Here is a 13,620-nt window from a genome sequence, read left to right as displayed (position 1 = left end):
CCGCCGCCGCCGCCGCCGCCGCCGCCGCCGCCGCCGCCGAGCGCGCTCCCGGCGCGGAGGGGCGGGCCCGGGTCGCGCGCGCTCCCGGCGCGGGGCGGGGGCAGGGCCCGCGTTTGGCGCGCGTGCGTGGTCCGAGTCTCCCCAGCGTACGCCTTGGCCTTTTCCACCCTGCACGCGCCCGCAAGCGTGGGGCGAAGCGCGGCGCCCTAGGCCTCGCCGCCGCATGGTGGTCCCGGCCATTCTAACCTCAGCGGGCACGCAGACAGAGCCGTTCCCGCTGGTCCCCTGCTGGAGCCCCATCCGGAGGCTCGCTGCCTCCCTCCCCCTTGACCCGTGAGCGAGAAGGCCCTGGTCTGCTTGCTCACCTGTAGAGTGGGGGTACCCCTTTGTGCGCCACCCTCTCCCACAGTCCCTGGTGTGTTCCCCAGTACCATGGCAGTGTCCCGTCCCTTCGGCGGCCTGTCCTGCCACCGTCGTGGAAAGCATTGGGCCAGATCAGTTCCAGAGGGACAGACAGGCAAACTGGCTGGAATCCCCTGGGCTGTGGCCGAGGTGGGGGTGCTTGTTTACACGTCTGTTTACCTCCATGGCTTTGTATTTGGAAAGGCCTGCAGCTGTGTCTAGCCTGGGTCTGCTTCCCAGCCGGGGGAAGGAATGGGGGCACGGGGCAGTCCACCAGAGGGAAACCTGGCGTGGCACTGGTTGGCGGTTATGGACCCATCAAGCTCTAACACCTGCAGAGGGGGCTGAGGTCCAGGTCAAGGTTGAGGGCCACCCTGGAGTGCAGCAGTGCAGGTTGGGTGGAGGGCAGTTGTCCTGAGGTGTGCCTGGACTGGCTGCTGGAATGCAGCAGGCCCCAGGGTGGCAAGGGTCTGTGTCATCCTGTCTGGGGTCCCCAGCCCTACTGGCCATCCCACAGCCTCAGCAGGCCTGTTCTGGTCCTACCTGACCACACGGCATACTTCCTAGTCCTCCTCCCAGCACCGCCAGCCCAGCCCAGCCTTGCCCTGCCCTGCCCCCTGTTCCTCTCAGCCAGGTCTCCCTGGGTGACAGGTGGCTGCATCTCCCAGGACACCCATGTACTAGCTGCAAACCTTTCCACACTGTGCTGCCTCCGTTTAGAGCTTCTGGTGATCACAGTCCCCTCTGAACATTTCTGTGAAGGATCCAAGCTGCGAAGGTCCAAGCTGCAAGGGAGGCTGAGGTGCAGAGAAGCATATTTGCCCAAGGACACACAGCAGGAAGTTAAGTACCTCATCATGCTGCCTCGATTTGGGGGGAGATACACACCTCCTTGGGGGCCTGTTGCAGGGCAGTGAGTACTGATACTTGCCCTCTTCAGAAGTCCTCCGGCTTCCTTGTCACTGCTGAGGCTGGCTCCCCTGCTGTGCTGCCACCCAGGCCAACCCCACTCCACTGCGCCTTGGCTCTGCTCATTGGATTCCCCCACGCTGCTGCACAAAGGGTGCCCCATCCTGTACAGCCCATTGGTGTCCACTACCACTGGCAAGCAGTGCCAGGTGCTCACCTGCTCGCTGCCGAGGGTTCAAAATCTTTAGGATGGAAGAAAGCAGGTAGCTGGAGTTACCTGTGCCAGCTTGCTCGATGCCAAGTGTCTGCTGAGCCCGGCAGCTGGGCTTGGACTCTGCCCACTGTGAGCAAAACCACATTAACCAGGAGGCTTAGCAGACGGGTGTTCTGGATAACTGGATTTGCTGGCTCTCTGAAGACCAAAATGAAAATCTTTCTAGAATGTCTGACTTCAACAACAAACTTATAAAGTCCAGCCACAGGAAACTGAGTTAATAAGTTAACAGATTATTCATACAATTGACTACTATGAACACATTTTAAATGTTATGGACCTTTTTGGTTTTTATTAAAGATTTATTTATTTATATTGCAAAGTCAGATATACAGAGAGGAGGAGAGACAGAGAGGAAGATCTTCCGTCCGATGATTCACTCCCCAAATGACCGCAACGGCCAGTGCTGTGCCAATCCAAAGCCAGGAGCCAGGAACTTCCTCCAGGTCTCCAACACGTGTGCAGGGTCCAAAGGCTTTGGGTTGTCCTTGACTGCTTTCCCAGACCACAAGCAGGGAACTGGATGGAAAGCAGGGCTGCCGGGATTAGAACTGGCGCCCATATGCAACCCTGGCGCGTTCAAGGTGAGGCCCTTAGCCACTAGGCTACCACACTGAGCCCTGGAACCTTTTGAGTTACAGAAAGAAAAAACAGATCTGTTTGTTCACCCCCCCAAACAGCCACCCTGAAAGGGACCCAAGCAGCCTTTCAACTTCATGCCAACAGTGCAGGAGTCAGAGAACCTGCCACAGCATTAAGGTAATGGGGCCATTCTGACGGAAATCTGGATACACAGTGTGATAGGAGGGGCAGCCGAGTTCAGATGTGGCATTCTAGGTGGTGGTTTTTTTTTTCACTCACTGGTTTGCTCACCCACTTGCCACAATAGCCAGTTCTGGTCCAGGCCAAGGCCAGAGCCAGGAACTCCACCTGGGCCTCCCATGTAGGCCATTCTCTGCCGCCTTCCCAGGCACACCAGCAGAGAGCTGGATCTGAAGGGGTGCAGGTGAGCACCCCAGGTGGCAGCTTAACCAGCACACCACAGTCCTTGGAAGGCGGGCAGCCCATTCACCACCTACACACAGTGTCAAGGCAAAATGTTTATTTTTTAGTCTTAAAAATCTGGCCCCACAAAAAGGCCAACACTTTCAGTTCACAGTCTTGAGCCTTTCACTGAGAGGTAAGTGCATGTGAGTAGGACTACAGAGGGCCCTCAGCGAAGCTACCACCTTCTGCAGCAGCAGCCCAGGCTAGCCAGGGGCTGCGGGTCAGGCAGCTCCTCAGGGGTTATTCACAGTCCCCAGGGGAGGAGAGGTTAGGAGGCTGCCTGCAGGTGAGACACTGAGAAACCACCTGAGGGAAAGACAGGCTGTCCAGCTGACCAGCCGTCCACCCTTGAGCACATGGGCAGCGTGGGCAGAAAGGCCAACCCCCCCCACTCCACGACAATGGCCTCCCCTTCCAGCCCCTCACTGGTCCATCTGGCTTCCAGCGCGGCCTGGACTCTGCACTGCCCACCTGGCCTGGCAGACGCAGAGTCGGGGGGTGGCGGGGGGAAGAGCCCAACACCACTGCCAGAAGCTCGGGGCAGCACCAGGTAGGAGTGGTCCCTCCTTCCACACAGCAAGGAGTGAGTGCCGATCAGCACATTAGGAAGGTAAAATACTGAAAATATTACAAAGCTGTTTAATCCTTCCAGCACTGCCGATGGCCTATTCCAGCTGTGATCTACAGAGCCCACTGGAGAGCAGAAGGCCCGATTGAAGGGGCTCAGCCTGCAGGACAAACCCCTGCCCAACAGCCAGGAGGTGACAGCTGCAAGCCCCAGGAGGGTGGTCAATTCCACGCAGCCCATGACTGCTTTGGGGGCTTGGGTTTAATAGGAGTCAGTGGGATGGAAAAAGCCAAGGTCTCCAGTTTCTCAAGCAAGAGGACAGACAGGGACAGGGATCCTGGCACATCTATAGTGTCCTGGATGTGTGCTCAACTCCCATCCAGGTGACAGGTGCTGGTACTCCTGCCACATGCACAGAGTCCCAAGTGCCAGGCTGGGGAAGCAGAGAGCAACAACCCTGACGGGCTGGCAGGGACGCTTTCTTCCTCCTTGTGGGGGCCCTGATGATGTAGCTCCTTCCAGAGCTCAGAGGAGCCGGAAGCTCCATGCTTGGTTCAGAACTGCACCCAGCTCGTTCCTGGCTGAAGCTGGCTCGAAGTCGACCTGTTCAGGGGAGAAAGGGAGGGATTGGAGACAAGGGTGGGGGTAGGGTGACAGGTGTTAAATGTGGGAAATACAAAGATGAAAGCTTGCTTCCCCCACCCGGGCACATTAGGTTAAACTTTAACTGTTTCCGGCAGCAGGCAACAAACCACAGCCCAGGGACCAACTCTGGCCCTGCTTCATGTAGTTAATATAAACTTAATTGTAAGTTTTCGCATCATGCCTGTGTTTCTGTAAATAAAGACTGACTGGTACACAGGCACGCTCGTCCAGAGCAGGTGGGGGAGGTGCTGGTGCAGAGCCTGCAATGCCAGCATGTCACATCAGACTGATGAATGTGTGCCTTAAAGACTGATTTATTTGAAAGTGCATCTTTATCCACTAGTTCTCTCTCCTGGCTACAATAGCCAGGGCTGGGCTGAAGCCAGAAGTCAGGAGCTTCCAGGTTTCGCATAGGGATGACAGGTGCCCAAGCCCTTCAGGTATCTTCCACTGTTTTTCCTAGGCCACAAGCAGAGAGCTGGATAGTTAGTGAAGCAATAGGGACAAGAAACCATGGCCCACGGGCCCGGGTCATTAGCCTAGTGGCTAAAGTCCTTGCCTTGCATGCACAGGGCTCCCATCTGGGTGCCAGTTCGTATCCCAGCAGCTCCACTGCCTTTCCAGCTCCCTGCTTGTGGCCTGGGAAAGCAGTCGAGGACGACTCAAAGCCTTGGGACCCTGCACCCACGTGGGAGACATGGAAGAGGCTCTGGCTTCGGATTAGCTCAGCATCGGTCGTTGCAGCTACTTGGGGAATGAACCTGTGGATGGAAGATCTTCCTCTCTGTCTCCTCCTCCTCCTTTCTGTAAATCTGACTTTCCAGTAAAAATAAATAAATCTTTAAAAAAAAAAAAAAAAAAGAAACACAAAAAGGGCGTGGTGCGGTTGGGGTACTGGCTCAATTGGCTGAGTGCTGGCACCCCATGGGCACTGGGTCATATCCTGTTTGCTCCTCCTCTGATCCAGCACCCCTGCTTGTGGTCTGGGAAAACAGTGGAGGATGACCTAAGGCCTTGGACCTCCATGTGTAGGAGACCCAGACGAGGCTCCTGGACTTGGGATGGCTCTGCTCCAGCCACTGCAGCATCCTAGGGAGTCAGAGAAGGCTACACTTGGCCTCAGAGGTCCCACAGGGAGGGGGATCTCAACCCTCAGCCCAGCATGCTGGAGGAACTGGAGATGGAGGAGCACTGACTGAGGAGAAACCAAAGCACTAAGTGAGATTTGCAGAAGGCAGCCCTGGTTGCCTAGCAACAGAAAGCCGCAAACAGCCTTCCTGGAGAGAACAGGGTCACCCCCAGCTGCCTCCGGCAGCTCTGTGAACATCCTAGGACCAGGGGCAGCACAAGGAGCAACCCCAGAGCTCAGAGACACAGCCCTGGCAAAAAGTGTGGCCCTCCTCACCCTGTGGATGCAGTGAAGTCGCCCCAGATGTCAGCAGTAGCAGCAGCGGCAGGCTTGGGCTGTGGCCAGGATACACTGGCACCTCCTATTGATGTCCCCAAGTCCAACGGATAGGGAGGAAAGCAAACAAGAGGTCAGAGCTGGAGACGGGGCAGTCGGAGAGCTTTCTTTTGGCCACCTTAGTGCCTAAATCATGGGACTCTCATCTGTCAGGCAGCACAAGAACTTCTGGACAACCTGCGCCCAGTGTCCTGCCAGGTCCCCAGCATCTTCTCAGGAGAGCCCTTGAAGCAGAAAGCCTCATGGTGGGGGAGGGACACTAGGAGGGTGACTCCCACAACACCTGTCTCTCCCACCTGAGCCCGGGACCTGCCTCACATAGATGCCACCCTGCCTGGCAGAGGGGTGCCTGATCGCTGCTTCCACCCCGTCCCAGCTGGGGCACTCCCACAGGGCTTGAAGACAATGTCGGGGACTCAGATCCGGAAGAGCAGAAAGGCTTCTGGCCTGGGTGCTGCCACCAACAACCTGGACCTGATGAGAGCTGCATGGAGAACGACCCAGTCTAAGGAGTCAATGTCAAGTGCACGAGACTGGGTCTCTTGGGACCCAAGGTCCCCACAGAGTCCATTAGCACAGCCCGCAGAGTGACGGTCTCCAGCCTCCCAGAGCTGACCACCTCACTGAGCTCGGCCTGTAGCCGCATCTCCAATCACCTCCCACCACTGCTTGTATCTCCCGTGGCAGCCCCGAACACGGCCCAGCACCAGGTGCCAGAGTCCGAGCCTGGTTAGCGCTCTCGTGTCTGAGATGCCAGCACCTGCCACCCCCAGCGTATTCCTTCAAACTCTGCTCAAGGTCAAGGCTTCTGCAAAGGAAGCCACCTCGCATCACGCAGGCCGTGAGTGAGCGTGCGCCCCACCTCTACCCAGCTGCCAAGAGGATAATTCTGCAGTCACCCCGCACACTGACCTGATCCAGGAGCAACGGCTGGCTGACCGAGGGATCCGCCCCCAGACACCTGCTCCCCAGGGGGAGGGAGGAGGACCGAGGTCCTGCCTCCTGGTGGAGGGGGCAGCAGGCTCAGGCCTCCCACGCTGGCGGGACGGGCCCGGGGAGTTCCAGGCGCCGCCTCCTTCTTCTTCATGCTCTGTAGAAAAGGAGAGACAGGCACCCATGAGTCAGCTCAGCCGCAGTCCCACAGGAACGGCGAGGGCAGCCCAGTCCCCATGACACCCAAATGTGGGCCACCTGGTACCTTCCCTGTCAGGAGTCAGGGCCGACGCAGCAGCCTGCATCCACCACAAACATGGCTAAGAATCCAGCCCCCGAATCGACTCATCCTCAGGGAAATACAGAGCAACACTCCAACATCACCGTCAGATACCCTCAGAATGGCAAAGCACCGACAAGATACTGAGCAACCAGAAGGCTCGGCTGCTGCTCAGAGCAAAGTGCTTTAAAGATTCTATAAAACGCCACAAAGGGACTTGGGACCTCACAGCTCCATGCTAGACAGAGAGCAAAAGCAACGCACACATGCGTGCACCCCAAGACATGAACTCCAACTCCACCAGAGTGCAACGGCCCCGCACTGGAAACCACCCTAGTGCCCACTGTCACTGAAAGAGCGAAGCAAGCTAAAGGCATTTCTCACAGAGGCACACACTCCAGCAAGAGTGCCAAATGACCAGGTGGGTGGCCCCCACAGCACTGGGTGAGACAAAAAGGTGCATGACTCCATTCATCAAAGTTAATAAGCACAAAGTGTGGGGCCCCCAAAGCCTGTGGGTGGTAGCTACTTGGGGTGGCCAGTCCCTGGGCGGCGACGGGGAAGGGCCACCAGAGTGGAGACACACTTCCACGGCTGGATGTGGGTGTGAGTTTCAAGGATGCCAAGTTCAGTTTTCTGAGGTACACTGAATTCTGCGCTTCCGATTTCCACATTGTTAAGTATGATGACTGTACTTCCACAAAATGTTACCACAAAACAAAACAAAACCAAGCACCAGGGCAGGAGCAGCAAGCGGCACGAGGGCACGGGGGGCACGTAATGCGACCTGGGAGGAAAGCAGCAGCTTCAGCATGAGGCTCAGTCCTGACCTCCCGAGACCTGTCACGGAACAACTCCCGTGCCCTCACCAGCGCCCCCACTTCTCGAAGCTCCAGTTTGAGGGGGGACGCACACGTCCGTGAGAATCGTCTGGACACACACCTGGCCCACAGCTGCTGCGCAGTAAGTGTTAGTTTCCGCCAAGCAACAGAAAGAGTCATATCCCAACCAGGCCACTGGACTGGACCTGTGCTTTCTCCCAAGGGCCACGCGGCCACCTTCAAGGGTCCCAAGTCACCACCAGCAGGAAGCAGAGAAGAGGAGAAAGAAATGGGAAGTAAAGAAGAAGAGCATTATTTTCGAGTTACAAAATGTCTTCAAAAACAACCGGTGCACTCAGTCCCTGGTTCCCACACACCCTGCCTTGAACTCCAACTTCCCAGTCTTGCCCTGCAGCCAGACCCAGTTCAGCCCTGGTGACCAAGCCCAGTCTGCCTGTGCCCACTCTGCAATGCAATGGAAATGCCAGATGCAGAACAGTGCAGAATGAAGACCCCTGGAGCCAGGACGACAGCACGGGAAGAAGCTGCCATGCTGCCCAGGCCCACCTCGACGCCTGCCGCCTAGAGCCCTCCCAGCCTTCCGTGCTCAAGGCATCAGGCCCAGATGCAGAGGCGCACTCTGACCCCTGCTCACCCTCTCTGACAGCCCACAAATACCAGCTCTGGCTGCGTGGGGCTGATGCTCCTTCTCAGCTCAGCAGCCTTCCCCACTATTTCCTCTGCCGAACCACCACTTGGTCTCGTTTTCCTCGCTAACAGGCTGCTTCTTCCTGGAAGGCTTCCTTGGCCATCCCAAGTACAGACTGTGTCCTTCGCCTCATGGGAAAACAGCTCTGGGGCCAGGCTGTGATCCTGTGCACCTGCTCAGCTGTGAGTTCCATGAGCAGAGGCATCCTGTGCAGCCCTGGTATAAACCCAGCACAGGCACCTGTCGTGCATCTGCAGTGCCACTTCGTGTAGAGTGACAGCCTCTGGACAGACGGTCACATGAGTCATGTGACCAAGGCTGCCAGATCCAAGGGCAGGAGGGACTCACGGCAATGCTGAGCTTGATGGTCTGACCCTCCTTGAAGCCCAGGTCCAACTTGGGACCTTGGTCTGGGTCCTGGGCCTGTTTTGCAAATTCACACTGCTGTTTCACCCACCTGGGGAGAGAAGAGAAGAGAAGGGGTGAGTGAGCCCAGCCCTGTGGGCAGCTGCCCTCTCATGCTGCCCACAGATGGTACAGGAGGGGCTGGTGCCAAGGCCATGGGCAGAGCGCCTGAAGGCGGGGGAGAAAGGCTGGACGTCAGATCTCAGCTCCCACCCCTACAGCCTCACACTCAGATCTATTTCCTCACCAGCACAAAGAGTGGAAGATTCCACGGGCCCTAACAGCTGCTCTGGGATTTGGGTGAGACCCTACAGGTAGAGGGGGCGACCCAGGCCTCCAGGAAATATGAGGGTCAGGCCCTTTACACCCCAGCAACACTCAGGCTCTCAACTGAAGTAAGCAGCGAAACATGGTCCCCACATATACTCCGATGCTCATGACACACAGAGAAAAAAGAGGCCTGGAGCAGGAGCAGTGCAAAGTTGTCCTCCTGCCCCTCAAGCAGTGCCACCTAGCAGCCACCAGGACTAGGATACCAGAAAAGAACTGGAGGGCGACACACGAATGGCAGAGGGGCACCTTCTGCTCCTTCAGTCCAGCCCCACACCCCAGGAGCCTACACAGGGGCCTGGTAAGGGAGGCGATGTGACATCCTGAAGGCAGGCCCAGAACCTGGGGGTGGAGTGGATGCAGCCTTCATGGCAGAGCGGGGGCAGCCAGCAGACAAACCACGCACAACCTTCAGGACTCCTCGCCCGGAATGTGGTTCTGCTGGGAAGAGGAAGGAAGCAGCACACCCCCCAGAACTACTCACTTGAAATGGTCCTGCAACGCCACGTTGAAGTCAAAGGCATCACCTCGGTCCCCAAAGCCGATTCCAATAAATGCCCGTCGCCCTGGGGAAGAGCCACAGTCAACCCCGTTGTCATAGCTGAGAACCCTCGAAGGGCAGCAACACCCACCCCACACATACCATTGCCATCTTCAATGCGGACCACGAAGTACCTGCTGGAATCCGTCACACTCTCCACGGCGGTGCCTGGAAACTGGTCCACGGGTGCCTGAGCAAAGAGCTCCCCTGCAAGCACAGGCAGCAGCGTCCTGAGCCCCGCCCACCCATCTGCTGCTCCCACTGCACAGCCAGGCCTGGATCCCTCCAGGCACCTGCAACACGCCACGGCAGACGGATGCAAACTAAATCTGTTATCACTGAAAGGAACACACAGAAATATATGCATGGGAAGACTTATTTCTGATGACTTATTTATGTTTTTTCACTGAACGGGAGAGCGAGACAGACAAGAAATGGAGAGACCATTCATCCACTGGTTCACTTTCCAAATGCCTGCAACAGCCAGAGATGGACCAGGCCAGAGCCAGGGGCTTCCGTCTACCAGACAGCAGCACCCGGAGTCCTCGGGCTGTTGTCACCTGCTGCCTCACAAGGCCAGCATCAGTAGGAAGCTGAGCCCCAACCAGCCATTGCTGTGGGATGAGGATGCCCAAGCGATGGCCCAATCCCACATCAACTGCCTGTACTACTGAGGAAGGCTGACATCAGACATGGCTTCCAAGTCAAATCCAGCCCACTGGGCTCACATTCCACCTTGAGATCAGTTCACAAGCAAAAGGAGTCAGACTTCTCTGGCTTCCCTCCCACTAATGCCAGCCCTCCTTCCTGGCAGCTGCCACCTGCCTGTCCTGCTTTCTTCACGCACTTCCACTCCTCGCCTAAAGCAAGGCTCTGAGCCCTGGACTTAGGCGTCACCTCTTCAGGAAAGGCCTAGGACTGGGGGAAGGGCTGGGGGAAGGGTTGGCAGGCTCTAGAGAAAGGAGGGAGAACCAGAAGCACGCCCACAGGGTCCCCTCTGAGCCACAGCAGAGCAGGAGGGGCTCTCAATGGAGCTCTGGTCACTCAACGACCATGTTGGCGAGGCACGTGCTATTCTAAGGACTAAAGCCTGACACTTTGTGTTCTGGGAACTGCAGGTCATGCTGTGATCAAGCCCAGCTGACTGACCATCAACAGCCCCAGAGCCTGCAGCTTCTGTCGAGTGCTCTGCCCCATGCAGTTTCCTAGGGCCTGGACCCAGGTGCTCATGGGGAGCAGTCTTGTTCCTCCCCCTTGCAGGAAACACGAGAAGACCCACCTTGGGCACCCCGCTCCACATGCCAGAGGCACCAAGGCTGTGCTCTCTGGCCTGCTGGGGTTTGCTCACTCTCACATGGAAACAGCGGCATGAGCATGACCCTCAGCTGGGCACCTTAGGGTGGGCCTCAGGGGAGACCCAGCCCTGAGCAGCGTTTGTGACATCACGGTTGCAAAGTTTCCCAAGACCATGGCCACTCTCCTGGGCCTCACAGAAACTCTAGCCACGGTCACTGCCTTTCCAGGCTCCTGTGTCACCAACACTCAAGCAACAGTAGAAGGGCAAGTGCCCGCTCTGGGCTGCCTTGCAGTCCAGAAAGCAACCGGAAAAGGCATCTGCTCCCTCGGGGTCCCCATCAGCCTGTGAGGATCTGTGCACACACTGAACAGAGGCCGCAGGTGCCCAATGTCAGCCAACCCCACCTGTCCATCCGTGCTTTGTGCTACACACTGGGCAACTCTACAGAACAGGAAAGAGAAACGTGGTAAGGCGCCTGACTAGCCCCACTCATACAGCTTCAGGCTGGGATGACTCCAGAGAGGTGGCCTTCCAGAGGATTCCGCAGCAGTCGCTCCTGCCAGCTGTCTCTCTGCAGCCCAGCTGGGCTGTCCTCTTACTACACAAAGAGCTGAGTGACAGAGGTTCCAGTTCATTCAAAGGCTAAGGCCAGTTTCAGGGAGTCACCACTAAGCTGATAAACAGAATTCCTATGAACCGTGCTCAACCAAGGGAGCTGGGCACCTTTACCCCTCTTCTCCATGGCCAGCTCTCCCGCGTCCTGCTTCCTGCTGGGTCCGACCCACACACCTCCCTGTGCATCACAGCAAACAGCCCTTGGCTAGTGTTTAGGTGACAATGCTCTCCACCACTAACCAGCAGAATGGAGTCCAGCCAGGGCTCCAGCCTGCAGGCCACCTGTGCAGGCCTGAACTGTCCCTTCCATGAGGCAGAGGCATGGCCTTAGCCCCTCCCCCCAGCCTTTACCTGAGGTCCTGTCCTCCAGCTTGATGTAGGCCACCTGCCCTTTGGCTGTGATCCGCATGCGGCCACTCCATGACGGCTGATCCAGCTGCCACTCGGCGGCCCTACAGTGACAGAAACCGCTTGAGCCCATACCAACACGCCTGCTTATTCCTGCTGTGCTGGGAATGGGGTGGGGGGCTGCTCCTTGGGGCCTCGAGTGGGCAGCCTTCTTCTATGAGAGACCAGACCTGCCACTGCTGGCTCTGCCAGCCACATGGGCCATGTAGCTGCGGTCACAGGCAGGCAGCTCTGCTGCTGCTTGGCGAGGGTCAGGCCACGTGTGTGCTGCTAGGAAATCTGTCCATGGCGACCCCCTCCTGAACCACACAGACACGGAAGTCTGCAACTCATAGCATTTACACATGATAAAATATTCTTCCTTAAAATCTTCCTGATCATTTGATAATGTAAAACTATCCATCCTTAGCTTGCAGGTCACACAGAAACCCTGTGAGGTGCACTTTGCACATCCGTGTCTTAGCCCAGGGAGACCTCATAAGCACAGGACGTCCTTCCGGCTTCCTGCTGCAGAGGAAGCACTGTGGGGTCTGCTCTCTGGCCCTTGGGTTGGGCTGACTGTACGGAACCACAGAGACCTTCTCTGAGGGAAAGAGAAGTGGCTGAGGGGCGAGGGGAGGAGAGCGGCCAGATGTGTGAGGACAGAGTGAAGTCATCACGCTGTGCCTGCAGAAGGGACATCTCCGTGGCTCCAGTTCCCAGCAGCAGCTCGGGAATCCCTGGGTACTGATAAGTGTGGGTGCTGCCAGCAGGCTCTTCCTGGAAGTGCCTACACACATGCCAGCTGTGAGGGCCACACCCATGCCGACTTCGAATTCACGGGGCAGCAGCCCCACTTCCAGTTCCTCTTAGAGGGCTGCAGGCCTTAGCTTCAGGCTACGGGGTACTCCGAGGCACAAGTGCAGGGGCCACAGTTGCCCCCATGCCACCATGCCACCCCAGCCGGCCCCAACATTCACCCCACGCCAGACACAACAGGGGCAGGGAGGTGACCACTCCTGGTTTGTGTGGTCCAACTCCAGCTGGACTACAGAAAGCAAAGGTGCTTCTGCTATTTGTTTCCGTACTATTTTAGAATTAAGTCATGGAAACAGTGACCGTGTGGAATGAAATATCCGTTCAGCAGTTAGTCGTGTATGAGAGCAGATCAACACAACGGGGAAAGGGAGGGGAGAAGGGGCAGGTGGACGCTCTCGCTCTTGCGGGGCAGACTGACCCTGAACCCCCGCCCCCCAAATAACTCGGACATACGCGAATCCAAGAGCCACGCCCCTCAACCATCACCCCTCGGTGGCGTCGAAAGGCCTGGGGTGTGTGCTAGGAAACGCACGTAGTGGGGTACATACACACACACTGAAGACCCCAGTTCCCTTCCCGGGACACCCCGAGAGCCACCTGCAAGCCTGTCTTGGCGGAAGCCTGCTGTGTGGAGGGGTGGAGGGCTGCTCCACCTGCTGTAGCCTGGCTGGGGAGAGAAGGCCCCTGCTTCGAGCCAAGCTCCCAACCCGCTTCCCGCTTCGGGCATTGCAATACAAAGCTCTGTGACACCCCCACCCACCACTGCCAAGTTTAGGGTGCTCGACCGTCCACGAGTGGGAGGGCAGAGGGGGGTCCCCCAAACGTCCAACACGACCTTAACGCCTTCCCCGCCGCCCAGAGCCCGTGTGTCCCCCGAGATAGCCAGACCCCCACCCCAGCCTCGACCTGGAAGAAGCCGCAGCTGTTCCTCTCCCTGGCACCCACGCTGGTCAGGGCCGTCCTCGGCTGCCTCAGTGGGAGTGTCGGGGCGGCCGGGGACGAGGGGGCAAGTCCGGCGGCGGAGGGTACCTGTAGCCTCTGTTGGTGGCCCGCGGCGGGATGCGGTAGACGTGCACCTCCGGTTTGACACATAGCACGGACTCATATTCACTCTCCTCCATCTCGACGCCCAGAGTCCGCCGGACTTCCGGCTCCTTCCCCCTTGGCGGGGCC

The 13,620-nt window shown here is 57.7% G+C and overlaps 1 protein-coding gene across 3 annotated transcripts; it reads right to left on the bottom strand.

Moving 5' to 3' along the window:
• Positions 1–3,439: 3,439 nt before the first annotated feature.
• Positions 3,440–13,609, bottom strand: NECAP2 (NECAP endocytosis associated 2). 3 transcript variants are annotated; one of them, XM_058675787.1, is made up of 8 exons: positions 13,477–13,609; positions 11,593–11,693; positions 9,432–9,536; positions 9,273–9,354; positions 8,402–8,510; positions 6,217–6,400; positions 5,251–5,332; positions 3,440–3,803 (listed from the first exon to the last, which is right to left on the bottom strand). In XM_058675787.1, the coding sequence occupies exons 1-8, from the start codon at positions 13,566–13,568 to the stop codon at positions 3,755–3,757; spliced, it is 804 nt and encodes a 267-aa protein (XP_058531770.1). In that variant the 5' UTR covers positions 13,569–13,609; the 3' UTR covers positions 3,440–3,754. The 3 variants fall into 3 exon arrangements, with proteins under 3 accessions (XP_058531770.1, XP_004592386.2, XP_058531777.1); XM_004592329.4 differs by having other exon boundaries at positions 5,251–5,335; positions 6,223–6,400; XM_058675794.1 differs by having other exon boundaries at positions 13,354–13,494.
• Positions 13,610–13,620: the final 11 nt, after the last annotated feature.

This window comes from Ochotona princeps, chromosome 2 (assembly GCF_030435755.1).
Source record: "Ochotona princeps isolate mOchPri1 chromosome 2, mOchPri1.hap1, whole genome shotgun sequence".
Taxonomy (NCBI): domain Eukaryota; kingdom Metazoa; phylum Chordata; class Mammalia; order Lagomorpha; family Ochotonidae; genus Ochotona; species Ochotona princeps.
The sequence above is the reverse complement of the archived record's forward strand: the minus strand, read 5'-3'. Positions and strand labels throughout refer to the sequence as shown.

Bases quoted from the DNA above. Each gene is read 5' to 3' on its own strand.
- NECAP2 (XM_058675787.1), bottom strand. From the start codon at position 13,568: ATGGAGGAGAGTGAATATGAGTCCGTGCTATGTGTCAAACCGGAGGTG. The intron at 9,355-9,431 runs GTATGTGTGGGG...GCTCTTCCCCAG, and splicing joins CCGCATTGAAGATGGCAATG to GGCGACGGGCATTTATTGGA. The intron at 6,401-8,401 runs GTGAGTCCCTCC...CCTTTTCTACAG, and splicing joins CCATCAAGCTCAGCATTGCC to AGCATGAAGAAGAAGGAGGC.